The 17,141-nt window shown below is 38.3% G+C and overlaps 3 protein-coding genes across 3 annotated transcripts; 1 reads left to right on the forward strand and 2 right to left on the reverse strand.

Annotated features, from left to right (window-relative positions):
* The first annotated feature begins 255 nt into the window (after positions 1-255).
* sys1 (SYS1 golgi trafficking protein) lies at positions 256-3,390 on the forward strand. The gene is made up of 4 exons (XM_079340827.1): positions 256-466; positions 1,045-1,306; positions 1,397-1,464; positions 2,642-3,390. Exons 2-4 carry the CDS (start codon positions 1,145-1,147, stop codon positions 2,880-2,882), a joined length of 471 nt encoding a protein of 156 aa, XP_079196953.1. The 5' UTR covers positions 256-466; positions 1,045-1,144; the 3' UTR covers positions 2,883-3,390.
* A 618-nt stretch (positions 3,391-4,008) lies between these two features.
* LOC306822095 (neuritin-like) lies at positions 4,009-10,280 on the reverse strand. The gene is made up of 3 exons (XM_079340828.1): positions 9,964-10,280; positions 9,127-9,283; positions 4,009-8,368 (listed from the first exon to the last, which is right to left on the reverse strand). Exons 1-3 carry the CDS (start codon positions 10,013-10,015, stop codon positions 8,143-8,145), a joined length of 435 nt encoding a protein of 144 aa, XP_079196954.1. The 5' UTR covers positions 10,016-10,280; the 3' UTR covers positions 4,009-8,142.
* A 650-nt stretch (positions 10,281-10,930) lies between these two features.
* On the reverse strand, positions 10,931-16,197 carry LOC306822141 (translocon-associated protein subunit alpha-like). The gene is made up of 9 exons (XM_079340911.1): positions 16,043-16,197; positions 14,802-14,923; positions 14,617-14,710; positions 14,357-14,484; positions 14,037-14,171; positions 13,236-13,312; positions 12,422-12,500; positions 11,917-12,010; positions 10,931-11,786 (listed from the first exon to the last, which is right to left on the reverse strand). The coding sequence occupies exons 1-9, from the start codon at positions 16,110-16,112 to the stop codon at positions 11,722-11,724; spliced, it is 864 nt and encodes a 287-aa protein (XP_079197037.1). The 5' UTR covers positions 16,113-16,197; the 3' UTR covers positions 10,931-11,721.
* Positions 16,198-17,141: the final 944 nt, after the last annotated feature.

The raw sequence follows: 17,141 nt of genomic DNA on the forward strand, positions 1-17,141 counted from the left end.
TATGCTCAATTTAGACTTTAATCGACATTTTGTGTCTTGATTTCCGTTTTTAAATCATACAGGCTTATTTTTTTCTTTAGGTTGATGCATTGTGATTGGATTGCTTCTCATGGGTTAATACCAAAAATGCATTTTATGTCAAAGTTTTACTTCCAAAAGTGGATTATAGCTGTCGAGGGCTCTGTCTTCGGTTTTATGTGACACATGGTTGGCAGGCTGAAAGTACAGTCTCTTGTACAGTAGGTGGCGTTATGCATCTTTAAGTCGTTTCCAATCCGCCTAAAATACTGAAAGAAGAAGAAGAGTTCTGTTTCCGGATGTTCCTTCAACACTTCCGTGTTGTTAACAAGGTTCAAGCAGTCGATATAACAACAAGGCCCGGTTCACAACAGCATTGATTACAGAGAGTAACCGAGGGGATCATCCTGTAGACGACAGTCTGAAACACATGTACTCCAGTTTGCAGGTCGGTATTATCTGTATCTCTGTAGTAAACAGCTGAGCTCGCAGGCTGTAACTTTTGTTCATCCGGCGTTGTTGTTATTGTTGTTGTTGTTGTAGTAACTTCACGGTGATGTCTCACTCTTTAAAAATGTTAACATAGCTGTTTAGTTTATTCTGATTAAAGGCCACAGAGTTGATGTTTGTAGACAACTAGCCGCGGACTCGGTTAGCTCGTAAACATTACTGATGAGCACTATATATTTTCTGATATTGATATACTAGATCTTAACATTACCCATTTCTCTCCACACGTCTCAGTGCTGCTCAGTGTCCTGAAATCATGTGTTCAGAATTGGTGCTTTAAAAATGAAAAATGCCAAATCAGCTCAGTGTGTGAGCTCAAACATTGCTTCACAGTATTCTGTGGTCAATGATTTTAAGCAGCTGACTGAAAGAAGAAGCACATAAAGACTGTTTATTTTAACTTAACTAATCACATGGGTTTTATACACTGTACACCCAAATATATACGCCAACAGTAAAACTAAAAATAAGATTTTAGTTGATATTTTTCATTAATTGTTACTTATTGCGTCTCAGATTTTGTGATCTGGGTGGGTCACACTGGATGGACCAGATGGTAACCGTCGAGGCCAGCTAATAACATCCTTTTGGACTGAACCTGTAACAATACTCCACAATGGCCAGTAACTTCCGAAGCTACATCTGGGACCCGGTCCTTATTGTGAGTCAGATTGTGTTGATGCAGTGCATCTACTACAGTTTCCTGGGCCTGTGGTTGGCTGGAGTGGACAGTCTGGTGCATTCTAGTCGATCACTGAATCAGATCTTCAGCTATGAAGTAAGTTCAAGATCTCCTCGCCTCTGTTACGTGTGTTTACACCTTTACCCTCCTAAAATAGTAATTTTATTAATTGCTCTACCTTGACAGGTTCTTGGCTTTGCAACAATGCAGGGTAGGCTCTCAATGATGGCATTCATCTTGAACTCTCTGACCTGGTAAGTCTTTTGTTTAATATTTTCTCTGTATACCTAAAGAGATGAGGGAAATATCGCTCCAACTTTTTAAGACCCGGTTCGATTCTAATAGTAGGGCTTATGGTGTATACTACAAACAGAAACCAGAACAATCCACATGATGGAAATCCTATTATCCTGTTAATGGTGAAAACAGGTAAAAGTCAGATCTCCAGGTTTCTGTGGTTAAGTTCAATCCTTTCACATTAATTCCTTCTGCTGATCAGTCAGACAGGGCATGTCAGAAAAAAATGTTTCAGTGATGATGGCAAACTGTACCGAAGCTCTCAGAGCGCAGTCACACTGGCCATCCGTACAGTGTTATACTCAAGCCCGATTGCCCCCCCACTGTGCCATTCACAGCACTGGCCAGCACTGAGCACGATTACCTCTGGTACATGAAGTCGTTACACAGCACATGTATGCTTTATGTAATTATGAAGCAGGCTCAGTTTACAAACAGACGGACTTGAGACACAAAATAAAATAAAAAAGGGCCACTCATTCGAGTCCGTGTCTGCACATCGAAGAACAACACAGAGAGCATAACAGCCACTGGACTGACTTTGTGTCTTATTCTGAGTCACTTTAATCAGAGCCGTAAATGAATAAAAGAGCGGCACGTTGAAGTCCACATCCGCACATCGAAGAACAACGTGGAGAACATGACAGCTACTTTGTGACTCTTTTTGAGTCATTTTACTCAGATAACGGCGTAAAACTCTGGATTTCTTCAAAATGAAGGCTGTCCGGCGTTGTACCCGCGTGCTTGTGCTCGTGCTCATGCATGAAGTGTACCGTGCCCAAGCACACCTCGCCAAAGTGTGCTAAAGCCAATATGATTTCCACTGCTTATTCTACCGAGCCTTGTTGATATCTGACCAACATGATTGGACGTTGCATCCCTGGCCTTAACCTCACTTGCTGATTTCAAGCATTTGATGGTACAAACAATAAAGTGCACCATATAATCATTCACATCTGAACAGTTGTATGACTGAAATTAGACTAAATACAAAAGATGTTTATTATATTGTAAGAGCACCGTTCCTCCAAATTTGGTATGTTGTACTTATTTAACATTTTCCACTTTGCATGGTCATCTTTGTATCCACTCGCATTTTAACTGAGGTGCATATCTTTTCTGTCTTTCCCACAGCGCCCTTGGTCTGTGGTTCTTTGTCCGTCGAGGGAAACAATGCTTGGACTTTACTGTCACCGTGCACTTCTTCCACATGATCGGCTGCTGGATCTACAACGCTCATCTTCCAGCCGCGCTCTCCTGGTGGCTCGTCAATGTGGCCTGCATGGCTTTAATGGCTGTCATTGGAGAGTACTTGTGTATGCGAAGTGAGCTCAGGGCCATTCCAGTCAATAGTGGACCCAAATCTAACCTATGAATATGAGCTGACATCACTCTTAAAATGGGACGGATGGAGGGTCCTGACCAGAAGACAGTTTTTTTTACTAGTCTCCGAAGAGGCGGAGCATAATGAAGACTTTGGATTGTGGTCCATCTCCACTTCAAGTGAAACACCAGACAAACTGATCTATTTATTCAAAGCTATCGTATTGATGTTGGATATGATTAACTCTGTAGCAAATGAAGATACACATTTTAATGCTTTGGAAAGTGGATGGCCGTTTACATCGGTCCTAAACATAATGTCTAAAGATGTTTTTCTTAACAATTAAAAAGCATCCCATTTCTTGATCTTAAGATTTAGAAAGTGTTGTCTTTTCCAGTTATGTGCACATCTGTACAGAGTAAACAGTAAGTGACGAGATCAAACCTTCAACTCTCTTTTAAAGACACTGGAGATCCACAGACTTCAGCAACTGATAAACAAACATCACCATTTCTGGTTACGTCTCTTAAACATTAAAAAGGTAATCTCGCCAATGTGACCTTTCTCAGCTTTATCATTTTGTCTGAAAGCTGCATCTTAAACTGAAATACGTTCAGATAGTTCAATTTTAGGTAGTTATTTCAAATCCGGCTTATTTGACCTCTTTAGACATTCAGTCTCGTGTGTGTGTGTGTGTGTACAGAATTTTGCACAGCAAGCGTTGTTTTCTTCTGTCTCTTCATGTCATGATGTATTATTCAGACAAGGTGGCCACTTGGGGGACCATTTGTCAGCCACCAGCTGTGTTCTGACAGCAGGCTGTGTCTTTGTTTCTGAAGCACTCACTGTTTGTGCAGATATGATGTGAACGATCTGAGATGGGCACCTCGGGTGGTTTCAGAAACAATGTCAGTTTTCTGGTGGAGAGATGGCTTTTTAAACCTCGTCTAAATCCCCTGCTTATCATTCTACAATCTTTTATACTGTGTGGTGACTGATGAATCAAAGTGTTCCAGCTCCAATGGTGTGGACTCTGCTGTGACTTTTAAAACAATATCACACTATTATGTGTTGAGATTGAAAAGGTTATAGAATGGTTGGACATTAGTGGGAATACAAGGATTTGTTTCTTGAGAGTTTTCATACCACCCACGTGTCTGTGTGGTATTTCTTTAAAAAAAAAAAAATATATATATATATATATATATATATATATGGTATTCTCATCCTAACAAGCATTCAAGTTTTCACTGCTATTGTGAGGAACTCTTTGCACACACACAGGCCTGAAAGCACAAACTGCAGACATGTTCAACGCCTTTTACTGGGAAATATCAGAGGGACTGCACAGGGAATATGAATAAACGTTTTTCTTTTTTTAATGACAAGTTTCTCATTACTTTGTGAAAGTCTGATTTTCAGGACACCCTGAGCAGTTGGCAGTTCAGTGCCTTGCTAAAGGGCAATTTGGCAGTTCCAATTCCACATTTGATACATACCACGACTAAAACCAGTGGCCCTCCGGTTCCCACACCAAGCCTCTACAGTTTGAGCTACAGAAAATCTTTCAAATGTATCACAGCATTTTAACGCAGCATCAACTAAGCTAACTTATGAACACATGATATCTTGTTCAGTAAAGACCACACTGTAAGAATAAAACGTTTTGGAGTTATGTTCCAGGAGGTCTGTCCTTGCAGGGTGAGTCATCTCTACGATGTGAAGTTGTCCATGAAGCAAAGTTGTTTGGCAACTTCCTTTTATTTTTCTTGGACTTCCCATTGTTACCAGTCAGACCAGGTCTACTGTGTTAAACAGTGAGCTGTATTGATGTTTTTTTCTGTTATGTTGGTAGGTTTACTGCTGGTATATTTATTACATAGGCAAGAGAGTTGTATTGATCATCTAACGCTATAAGGAAACCAGTAAGCATACTGTATATCCCTAACAACATCGAGCTTTTCCTTTATGTTATAATCAAAGAAATGAATATTGTTTAGAAACCAATGTCTCCTGTCATTCGATCATTTCTACCGATGACTGCTTTGAAAGTTTTAACCAGCGATGCTGTATTACTGTAACGTTTTTTTCTTTTTAAAATTTATTTCAATTCAGAGAACTCTTGAGATGGACCTATTCATGTAAATAAATACTCTGACTTTTTGTCATGTGAAAAACATCACAAACTGTAACTATTTTGTCCTCCTGAAGATTTAAATGTGTCGGCACCAGCAAAGGGGAATTATTATATCATTTGTGTATTGTGTGACCATGTTCCTCAATAAAACACTAGAAATACTTATAGATTGGAAGGGAACGTGTGTTAAAGTCAGTCTGGAAACTGGAAGTAAGAATATAATTGGCCATTATGCTTCAGACATCAAAGATAGGTCCTCTAATGAGGGAAACATTACAAGAACTTTTCCACCCTGGGCCCTGATCCCTCATTTTCTCCCACCACGGTCTTGGCTTATGTGTCCAGGTGGAGAGGAGCAGATGGAAGAGTACTAACGAGTAAAAAAAAAAAAAAGGGCAGGTTGCAATCCTCATTACCAACACTTTGCTTCAGGGGTGGCTAAAAAAAGGAAACTGTAGTAAATGAGAGAAACAGCATAATGTCTTACAGCATTGATTAAATGCTTTTTTAATTCAAAACTTAGTGATCGACAATTCTGTCAAACACACGCGTTATGTTTTAACATAGTGCTTTATTATTACAAACACATCACTTTGCTATATATTGCTTTATACAGTTTTGTAAATAGAGTGCTCTGCCATCAGGAAAGTGAAGAAAAACTATGTATACTGAACTTTTTTTACATTCAGAGGTTCTCTCCATGTATTAACTGTCATCATCTTGTGCTGTAATAATACTAATGATAACACAATCATTTTCATGCTTTCTTTAACAGTATACAAAGGGATGAGTCCTCGTAAGAAGTGTTCCTATACTGTATATTGCTCATGCTTTGAGGACATTGTTGTATTCTCACCACCAGACACACAATGGATGACTTAATGTAGCCACTCCTGAAACACAAAATAAATAGATACCACTGGAACAAACATGCTAATGGAGGTAAATTAGGAGAGTGGGTGGGTCATAAATCTGCATGTATTGAGGAGCTTGCCTAACTTCATGCACAGATCAATACCACTGTACACTTTGTCCAAGGAAAAATCAACAGACTGATATTCTGGAGCACTGTCACTAACATGAGCATGCATTTGTGGTGATATAGAGGAAGGGAAATATTCAGGACAACAAAATTATCCACATTTGAGGATCACCTTTAAGCATCAGTAATGAAAAAAAGGTACAAAAAGTGACAAAACAATGCCAGTTCGTTGATAATTTGCTCTGAATTCCAGGTGAATATTGAAGAAAAGGTCAAAACACCTTTTTCCAAGTAAATTTAACCTCTACAAATTTCATGTGAAATAAAAGGGTATTAAAAATAATGATATCTCAGATGTTTTCCTGGTGTAATGTGAGGAAGAGTGAGAATTATTAAAACTGTTGCTCCCATTAGATGGTTTTCCATAAGTGAGATTTACAGCCTTTCTTCATTGCTAAAAGTTTGTCAAATTTAAGTAAATTAGAGCGAACAATACCCCAAATTCGATTGATGAACAGCATGAAACAGATGGAGCAGCACAGTTTGGAATCTATTTTGCTTAACATCATATTTATGCAATCCATTAATGGGTGGCTTTATATCTGTGTATATATGTCACAAAATAAGTTATTGTTTTGTGTTACAGCAGCTGTTATTTTTTGCTGTTGCATATAATTGGATTTCACTATAGAGATAAATTGATCGCTGAGTAGTCCGTCTGAATATGACATATTGGAACATGACACCAAACATTCACACTTTCAACACAAACATTTGCAGCTCAAAGTTTGATTAAGAATACAATTGACTCAAAGTGTGAGGCTCTGTGGAGGAAGTGACCATGTGATGCAGAGTTAAATATGAGTTTTTGGTGTCTTTATAGCAGCTGAGCAACATCAACCACAGCAGGCTGAAGTGTTGGGGTTAAAAAATGTGAACATGGGGATTTGATTGTCACTTACACAAATATTTACTAGACTCTGAAACAAATGTAAGGGGCATTTAATTTACATCTTATTGTTGTTCATACACTGGATTTACTTTGTTTCAGTCGAACAGATAAATGTTTACTTCTGTCTCATCGTTTGGTCCTGATGAATAAGATAATGTATTTAAATAGTTTTGCAATGACTGAGAGCTGAGACGTTGTTTTTTCTTGCATTTTCTTCTACTTGACAGCACAATGGCTTGGCTGTATTCATACGGACTCACAGGAGATTTAAATTGCTCATTTAATATAAAGGACAAGTTCAACTTTTGAGGATTACAAGTATTTGCTTTTTTGAGAGTACATATGGTGACTAGCACTTTTGTAAAGTCTCATTCAGGAACAAACTAGCTTAGCTTATAGCGGTAAAACAGTAATAAAATGTAAATATCGCTAGTCTAGCCTAGTCCATAGGCATTAATGTAAAGCTCTCTAAAGTGAAAACTTGACTATTTGTGTTGTTGTTTTTTTGGTTATTTTTTCAAATCTGTTAAATATTTGTTGGCTAGGCTGCTAGGCTGACAGACTTTAGCATGCACATTTTTGAACGTTGGACAGATTATTTCCTCAGAAAACTCCCAAAAAGTTTAACTCTACCGTCAAATATCATCACAAAACCATACACAATACAGTGTGGAAACATAAACACCTGCTGTATTGAAATATAACAAGAATATGAATAACTCCACCAATACACAGCACTTAGACCTCAGGTCTGAATCCTGCAGAAAATGATAATGATAATAAATACTCTGAGCATGGCTATTTTCATTTTAGTTGCATTGAATTGTGCAGGTGTTGGTGATTTTGAGTCCAATATCTGTGACCTACTTTTTTTTACTGGTAACCCAGAGTAACCCACACGTGTCAAACTACTGTCTGACTGGACTTTGCTAAGAGATTGTCAGAAATCTTTGGAGTATTTGCAGTGTTTACTCATATAATACGGAAATGTATTTTTCTTTACTATACTGTACACTGTCACTTTCCTGACATGTGGGAGGATCAAACTGAAAGATTTGAGAAGATTTCAAACATTATTCATCACAGCAAATATTGATTGGCTCACTACAAACCTCCATGGCTCTCTTTCAAAAATAATCCTTATTAAAACATTTGTTCTATTTAAATCCTTGGCTTTTAGTTTGATATCTGAAGGACGAAGAACCAGGGGATCTGAATCCCTCCTCACCTCGGCCCTTATCTATACAGAGGACCCAATCATGATCAGCATGCCTATAAGGGAAAGGATGAGAACAGTGATGGGTGAACTCATACTGGGAGAGGAGCTGGGGCTGCACAAGTCAAATAGACTCCCCTGGAAGCGCATCTTCTTCGAGTCCTGCCTTAGAGTCTCCCAGATAGAGCTGACTTCTTGCTGACAGTCAGACAACGCTGTGAGGGCACATGTGTGGAAAGCTTCCCAGTGGCTGTGGCAAACAAAAGATCATCAGATTATTGATTTGTCTGTCCTCCACTCTAAAGTTTAACCAGATGTGCACTGGTTTACAACCGCCAACATTCTATCGCTCAAATGGCTAGAGGTAATTCAAACTAAACTTTAATTACCATGGCGACAGTATAAAAAAAGTGAAACTATATCACAGATTATATTGCAACTAGTCAATTTTCAAACAGAAGGCTTATGTGTAAAACTTCATCTCAAATATACAGAGCTGGGGTTGTGGGGTGCGTGCAGTAACAATGACAAAAAAAAGTCCCTGGAATTTCATTACTGCTGCAGCAAAGTCATAAATTATTTAGCACAATGGCTCAGTGTCTCAGCACCATTCATTTCTCTGTTCTTCTTCAGAGATTATGGCATCTGCTCTTTTTTCTCTCCAGTATTTTGTCGGGAGATGCATATTTCATGTTGTATCTGTCTAAATTATTTCACTAAATCATGCACTGTTTTATTCAAATTATATTCAACTATTTGCACAATTCCGTTGATCAGTAGTTTTTACTCAAGGCTATTATTCCAGGACATCACAGCCCATTTGTCTCTCAGCTCTGTTCTTATCTGCTCAGGTAAAAATCAGCAGACTGTCGGGTAAAGAAAAACATACAGATTCTCCAGATGATGGCTGGTGTGTAAAAATGGATGCTGCTCACACATGCGTACATACACGCGCACAGCAACAAACACAGACACACAGGTTCTCTCTTAAAATGGGGTTATTTTCACCTGCACACTGCTGCCACTCCCCTCTCACTGGTCACGTTCTCCTGATAGTTGTCCATACTGTCTCCCAGCTCCAACACACAGTAAGAAAAGTCTTTATAAATGTTCTCACACTTAACATCTGTCAGAGGGTCTCCTGACACTGACAGCGAGAGAAATACTGCAAACAGAAAAAGGTAAGCATTTACAATAGAACTAATATTTGGCCTTCTGAAATCAAATACATTTCCCAAACAAAAGCACAAGCAAAAGGGTTTAAAATATATTTTCCTTATGTTTTACCAATTCTATTAGTATTTCAAAGCAGTGTTCCTTCAACTTTTCACACACATCTGCATTAATAATTAATTGCGTTGTTTACAAGAAAAAAAGGGCAAGGGAATTTTTTAAAACATTTCTGTCTAACCTGTTAAGTTCAATCTGAAAATATAGACATCATGGGAGAAAGTCAGTGAGACAGATGTTTCCCAGGGGAATAGCCCTGACTGCTGACGCCAGTACAAAATATTGCTTAACAGTTTGTGTGTTTTTCTTTTTGTGTATTTTGCACATACAATAGCTTGCACACTATCACCTAAGTATAGACACCCTGTATGTGTCGTGCATGGGTGTACTTCAAGCAGTTGGCCACGGTACAGCACTCCCATAACCATCATGCACACCGATAGAGATAAATAAAGATGACAATCTAAGCAGTGATATTTCACATATAGAGATAAAGAGATTTCGGGTTTTAAAAAAAGAAAAGAAAAGAAAGATGCAAGGCATTTTTTCTCCACCAAAGCATCCAAGTAGCTCCCAACCTAAATAAAACCCACGGAGGTGCTCGTGTTGTCTTACCCAAGGCAAAAGCAAGAATCCCTCCGATCTTCGTCGACATGAAAAAGCCCATAGCCTATCATCCCATTTCAAGCCAAGCGGAGGGCGCGGGATGCTGCCGAGGCGCGCAGGAATCGGATGAAAATCAGCGCTGAGTCACACGGAGCTGATTAGCTGCCCATTATTCATATGTGTCGATGTGTATCAGTGATTAAGCGCAGATAAACACTTGGTGGGTGTGTGTATGGAGTCTTTTCCTGCTCCGGCCGAGTGCTGACGTTACCTGCCCCCCGGCGCGCGCTGAGCTCATCTTCCCCCTTCAGCACCGGACAGCTCTCACCTCCCCACAGAGGAACCGTCCTGCAACACCGAAACACCACGAGAAGGATCACTCACTGACTTTATCCTATTTTATTGATTTAGATCTCAATGTTATGAATATTGAGTTTGTACGGAATATGTAGTTTGTAAAGCACATTTTTAAATGTCCTATTTTTTAGACATCTTGCAGGTTGGGCACTAGCCAATAACCCACCATCTATTTTTATTACATTAAATGTATCAGTTAAAGTATTCCAATTGTTTGCCGTCAGTTTAAACCTAAAGCCAAGTTTCACATCTTTTGAGCAAGCTGGCTTTTAAAATGTGAACATTTCAATCCATTCCTTGTCTTATATGTATAATACATTCTGCATCTTTAGGATTGCACGATGAGTTTTATAAATTCAGACATTGATGACATCCCCATCGGAACTGTGTTGGTCAGCAGCCAGGTTACTGTGGAAAGGTCAGGTTAATAAACAAGCAGAATTATTACTTGTAGCAGCAGAAAATTGCTTTCATACATTTCTTAGTTGAACCATAATTGCAAAAAGTGCTGAGAATGCGAACAACAACAACAACATAATATTTGTTCCCTTAATAATCAAAGTATAATAACTTGGGCATAGATTAAGATTCCAAGAGACCAAGCAATATGAAACAATACACTTTGTTTACTCTTTTATTGCATTTTAAATGTGTTTTTCTCAAACAATAGAATGCAACCAGAAATAAAGCACCAATGACACTTAGTGACTAAAATTCTCCTGAGACTCTTACAAAACTCTTGAGACAAAACAGGTGACCTGCAGAAAACCTCCAAAGAATACTGTTTGAATGTTCATTGTATTTGAAGCTGCCTCTGCCCCATTAAAACACAACATTTAAATACAAATTCAGACCATATGTGACCAGATGTTGAAACAGGAGGGTCATCAGTTGGGATTTTTTTTTTTTATCAATTGCATCTCTTTGTTCATCAAGTCTTTGCAGGGCATTCCAAAAAAGGATGCCCTACAAAGGAAAAGCAGTCTTCTAAAGATAGGGGACTAAGAGACATATCCAAATTTAAGACATGAAAGATAAATCATCAGAAGTAATACAATCCTCAACACTGGGGAGAAGCGTTTACCCTATTCCCTTTAAATTTCCAGAAAAAAAAACACAAGAGTTTTAGGCTTATTGCTTTTTCAAACACATAGACACACTGATAAAAATGTTCCCTTACAATGAACTTTAGGTTAGTCCTGTTAGAGTATGATGCCCTGATCAGAGCAGCAGAGTTCAGGATGCTCTCTGGTCACAGTACCAACAGACTGAATAAACCTCTCTGCTCAGAACGGAAATTGCATTCCAGAAATGTTGTTGCTTTGTGGATGGCAATCAGGTTAGTGAGGCGAGGAAAGGAGCTTTGAAAGCCTGATGCACAGAATGATGATGGATGGAAATGGGCTGTTTTTATTGATCTGCTCCGGCAGCCCTGTTGGTTCGTTTCCGTGGAGATGCTTTAGGGGAAGCCTTGTCTGTGAGAGAGCACGTAAAGATCAGATGTGTTTTTGCTTCATAATCGTGAAAAGAAATATTAATATGAACAAAGCTTTAAGACCTTTTAAACAACTTTTGTTTAGTCTCATTTTTAAACAATTAACATACTCATGACGTTTAGAGTCTCCTGGGGAATCCAGCTGATGTCCACATCGCTCATCCCACCAGTTCCCTTCTCTACTTTCACTGAGAGTCTCTTTTTCTGAAAAAGAAAGACAAGAGTTATAAAGATGACACTAATTCAATTAATACTCAGTTGTACTTCATGTGATGCTTTTACAAACTGTGATCTGGTCTTAACAAGAATGGGAAAGTCAAATAAAAGCTACTCATTTAATATTCGAGCCAGCGTATTTGTCCATTCCTGAGATTTCAAGTTCACAGAACGGGATGAAAATGATGTCCAGATTTATGCCCTGATATTGTGCAACCTTATCTTTTACAATATTGTCTCAAAACAAGTGAACCCTTTTTGGATTTTTAGCTGTCACATTGCCATTTCGCCATCAAATTTTATATCATCTCTTGGCCTAGGTTGAAATTTGTACCAAATCTTGAGGTATTTCCTCAGTGGGACAAATATAGACAAGCTGATAGAAGACATTTTACATACCGTCCGTGTCTCCAGGACCTGGTACATCCCAAACAGCATCAGGACCACCAGTCCAACCAGGAAGATGTACATAAACATCCTGCAGGAAAACAAAAGGATTTTTTTCCACTGAGCTGAAATCACTAAAAGAGTCCCAAATACAGCTGTGGCTTCACAGACCAAACTCTGACCTAAGGCTTCTGGATGACTAAAGACAATTAAAGTGTTAATTTTTAGATGACTTAAGTTATACTAAATACAGTACATTCAGTGCTCTAAATGCTATTGCTATTGAATAACTAAAATATCTGCAGCAATCAAGATGTTTGATTATATACAAAATAACTGATCTCTAAATTGACTCTAAAATACCTGCAGCATGCATCAGTCATTAACATGATCTTATCTCATGATAAGAACTTTCTGGATTGAAAACATTTTCTCTTTCTTGTCCAATTTGTTGGTGACATAATCTGCATTGTGCACCAGCAACACAATTCTGACAAGTGATTTTCTGTGTGCCAATTTCACACCTTTTTTTACAGGTTCCTACATGTGCTGAAAGCAGCAGAGAGCTGCAATTGTGAAGCAAGCTTGTTGTAGCCTCAAGGGACAATGCAAGTGAACAGTAGGAGAGCTAAATTATTCAATCAAATCATAGAAATGAAACACAAAAACTGGATTCACACATAACCAAAATATCTACTGTTGCACGCTTAAGCTTACAGTTTCCCTTTTTTTGTAGTAGCATAAAAAGTATAGTTGCTTGAACCATGTTGAATTATTGTGCAAAATAGGACAGAAAAATAATTGGAGGGAATAATAAGAGTCGTACGTTTCTCCGTCCAGTCCCTCTTCGAGCTCAGTGATGGTGACAGTCTGGTTGTAAATCGCAGTCTGGAACACGGCACCCTGAAGACAGACAAAAAAAACACTATGAAGAAAATGTGCTCAGTTTTATGTTTATGATAACAGTCACTAAAAGAGTGCAGGGTTACTAGCATACATAAATGTGTTTATTTTCACAGTAGTGCAAAGGGGATTGATACATAAATGTATGTATATACGCTAAATTAGAAATAGATGAAGTCGATGTGTATATACAGTATTTCTTGTGCATTTTTATGATAACTTGGATTCATGGGTCTGAAATAAAGTATATAATGGCTAGACATGAGAGATAGACATATTTAGTTCTAAACTGCAGCTTCAGATGACCGTTGACGGTGACAAAGCTGAAACATTCTCAGACTCAGAGTGGTTAGCTGTTCCATAATGTGCTCTTTGGAACGACAAAACATTTTTTGATTAAATGTGGATCATCTGAGGAGAACCTCACAGTCACCTCTAACAGTGGTTTAAAAGTCGCTGATAGCTGATAGCTTTCTGTTTGATGAAATCATCAAGTGGAGGCGGAGCCAGCCCAAACAGGCAGTTTTTACATTTGGGAAATCGTCAAAGCTTAATTGTTTGTACCTGAGGATTTGGTGGCAGTGACAGACCTTTCTGTTTTACATATTCTCAGTTAGCAGCTAACATTGTCCCCACCCTTTTTCTAATAACCCAGTTTGAATAAACCTCAAACAGCAGTCACCCACGAAAAATACCTGTTTTACAATGACATGACTTTCTTTACCTCTGTGTCAAGATAGTTGAGGAGGATGACGAGGCCAAACGGACGACCTGCCATTGGCTGGGCTGGGATGAAGGAGTACTCGAAGGAGGCCTGAGCCTCTGGCTTGACTACAGTGTTCAGAGGCAAAGCTGTGAACTACACAAAACAAAAAAACATGCATCACTAAATTATGTCAGCTTCTTTACAGTGAGAAAAAAAAATCAGTAAGAAAATATGGAAGTAAGTTTAGTCGACTGGTTGGAAATGTTTTAGCTAAAGAAATAAAGACATTTTTGATCAACAAAAAAAAACATTTCCAACCAATATCAGATTAAGCTTACATTCTGAATGTAGAACTGGAAGTCTTGGGGGTAGCGGAAGGAGGCCTCCAGAGACTGAACGGTGAAGTCTTGGCTTCCCTTGTTGGTGAAACCCACCAAGAACCTCACAATTTCATTGGCAGGAAACTCTGAATGAATTGAAAGTACAAATACATGATAAAATAATGTGATTACGTCTAAGCCATGAGATCTAATGAAAAGAAGATAAGAACAAACATTGCTGAGTGACGATGCAGTGAATCTCTCTGAAACAAACAGACCTTCTCCTGTCATGAAGATGATGGTTGTGTCAGCATCAGGGTGGGACATTAGCTGTTTATCAGCTCCTTCATCAGTGTCATCTTCTTCTCCCTCCTGACGAGGAGCACAAGACAACATAATTACTGGATCATCTGCATATGAATCTATGTTTTTAAAAGCTGCTTTGTGATTCTAACATACATACCGACGGTTGCATCTGATCTTCCTCAACAAGCACTTCTTCTTCATCATCTTCCTCTTCATCCACTGCAGCATCTGTGTCCTCGGCAATGTCCTCAGCCGAGTCAGAGTCTGCTGAGACCTGGCCTGTGTGGGACAAGAGACACAGAGATGTATAAAAGACATTGTTGTACATTTTAGGGTTAAAAGGGTGTTGGAATAAGGCTGGCATATGAAAAGATGATACCATACAGTACATCGTCATAGTTCTGATTTAGTTTGTTTAAAAACGTCCAGTAAGCATCATTTTGTATGTTTTAATGAGCAAAATATTCGATGGATGCTTAAATCCATTATACTTAAGTGGAAACACATTTTAAGTTTCTTTTTCCTCTATAGGAACAGTGATTCCTAAAATTATCCTTCTATATAACAATGTCAAGAATTTTATGGATTTGGAGAATTGAACATGAGTAATTCATATGTGGAGAACAAATGTAACACTTATTTTGTCGGCAGTTTTAATACTACATACCTATTGGGCAAAATATAGTTTGGCAAACACTTCAAACTAAGAGCCATAGGGTAAGAGTGTCTTTAAGTTGTGTTTTCAGTGAATTATTTGGTAAAAGCAATTACAATGCAGTTTGAAATTTATGGTAAAGCCTTTTTTTTTTTTTTTAACGCATGATGGCAGTCTTTTTTTTGCCAGATATTTCCACTGTCTGCAAACTAACCGGCCACGTTTTTTCCATTACAAAATTAAAAAGAGCAAAACAATACTAGTCCATGTTTAAAATGGGTGCCATGTCGGAGTGAAATATAACTTCAGACAAACAAACACAAGGTAACATCTTATCTATGGTGACGTGTCCCAGTAGCAGTCAGATGTTGCTGCATCTCACTGATTTAACTTTCTTTAAGATTTTCTTTCAAGCTCATAAAAGTCCCAATTTACTTATTGTAATGTTTGAGATTCATATTTTATTATCCAGCGAAGCTGATGGAGAACGCTTCCATTCATTTACGAGTGAAAGAGAAAATAGATAAGCTCCAACTCGCTTTCTTTCAAAAACCATGAATCAAATTACTCTTTATAGCTCAATGTTTTCACGTTTCATGCAAAATCGTGTTAAAGACGAACATCTGGCGGAGCAGCTCTGTGACTGTGCCACGTCAATAAGTCTGTATGTGAGTAAAAACTTTTTTGCAGCCGAATTGAGACCAGGATAAACTTTCTTCCAACAAGGAAAACAATACACTTACCGATGGATACTAAACCGCAGGGGAAAGCCAGCAGGAAAAGCAGCAACAATTTTGATCCGAAATTGAACATTTTGGTAGAGTTAACACTGAAGTTAGTAACACATCAGCGTTCAGGAGAAAAGAGGGTTGAAGCAGATCAAGGGGCGGGACAAGAGGGAGAAGGACCGCCCCCTATGCCTATCTCACCACGCCCCCTCGGCTCATGCGCAGACATTTACAAAGGTGAATATGGACAGTGGGCCCATAGTGGACCTACATGCAGTAGTTTGGAAATGGAGTCAATTGTACATAAGTCAGTTTATTTCCAGATATGCATTTATTTAGCCATCCATGTAGTTTATAGACCTGTGAATAGTATTTCTTTAAGGTTATTGTTGTGTCCATTGATTTAACTTCATTTGAAGGTGCACTATGTAGGATATAGTAGTGAAATTTAAAAGTTGGAGAAGCCACCCTAGATCCAAAAGGACCTACACTTTCCTAATGTTTACCTGTCAGGACAGATGTTGAGTATGAGCACCAAAATAAAATATTCTAAATAACTAACTACTAAATAACAGTGTTGAATATTATACACCCAGGCCAATAAGTTGGCAAGAAAATTCTCAATGTGCGAATCGTATTACTGTTTGTATAAAAAAAACATAAAACAATCCAATATTGGCCAGTTTTTGGATTTTCATTTGTCCTTTTCTCCTTTTCCCTTTTAGAATTAAAAATCAGCTGTTTCCTTTTTCCATTCTGAACTCAGAAACATGAAACAAGAGGTCACATTATACGAGGTCCCTGTCAGGGGTTAGGGAAAAATAAAAATGCATTATTGAATTCAAGTCATCAGTGAACACGTCATTTTCAATTTGACACACACATTACTGAGGGCATGAATTTTAAAAGTGAAAAGGGAATGTCTGTCTTGACTATTATTTTTGTTCCATTAAAATAACATGACATAGTAGCAAATTTAAAGCAATTTTTTTCCTCCTCTTTTGTATTTTTAAAGGTACTGAAAGGAAATATCCTCATGATGTAATTGAAAACGGCATTGCTTTATGTCAACAAAAAGTGTGTTCTTTGCCAATATAACCTAATATTGTCACAA

This window comes from Symphodus melops, assembly GCF_947650265.1.
Source record: "Symphodus melops genome assembly, chromosome: 4".
Classification (NCBI taxonomy): domain Eukaryota; kingdom Metazoa; phylum Chordata; class Actinopteri; order Labriformes; family Labridae; genus Symphodus; species Symphodus melops.

What these genes read in the sequence shown, in the direction of transcription:
- sys1 (XM_079340827.1), top strand. Translation starts at nt 1,145, where the DNA reads ATGGCCAGTAACTTCCGAAGCTACATCTGGGACCCGGTCCTTATTGTG. An exon ending in ATCAGATCTTCAGCTATGAA is followed by an intron (nt 1,307 to 1,396) that starts GTAAGTTCAAGA and finishes CTACCTTGACAG; the next exon opens with GTTCTTGGCTTTGCAACAAT. An exon ending in ATCTTGAACTCTCTGACCTG is followed by an intron (nt 1,465 to 2,641) that starts GTAAGTCTTTTG and finishes TCTTTCCCACAG; the next exon opens with CGCCCTTGGTCTGTGGTTCT.
- LOC306822095 (XM_079340828.1), bottom strand. Translation starts at nt 10,015, where the DNA reads ATGGGCTTTTTCATGTCGACGAAGATCGGAGGGATTCTTGCTTTTGCC. An exon ending in GATTCTTGCTTTTGCCTTGG is followed by an intron (nt 9,284 to 9,963) that starts GTAAGACAACAC and finishes TTCTGTTTGCAG; the next exon opens with TATTTCTCTCGCTGTCAGTG. An exon ending in GGAGTGGCAGCAGTGTGCAG is followed by an intron (nt 8,369 to 9,126) that starts GTGAAAATAACC and finishes TGTTTGCCACAG; the next exon opens with CCACTGGGAAGCTTTCCACA.
- LOC306822141 (XM_079340911.1), bottom strand. Translation starts at nt 16,112, where the DNA reads ATGTTCAATTTCGGATCAAAATTGTTGCTGCTTTTCCTGCTGGCTTTC. An exon ending in CTGCGGTTTAGTATCCATCG is followed by an intron (nt 14,924 to 16,042) that starts GTAAGTGTATTG and finishes TGTCCCACACAG; the next exon opens with GCCAGGTCTCAGCAGACTCT. An exon ending in TCAACTATCTTGACACAGAG is followed by an intron (nt 13,313 to 14,036) that starts GTAAAGAAAGTC and finishes GTCTGTCTTCAG; the next exon opens with GGTGCCGTGTTCCAGACTGC.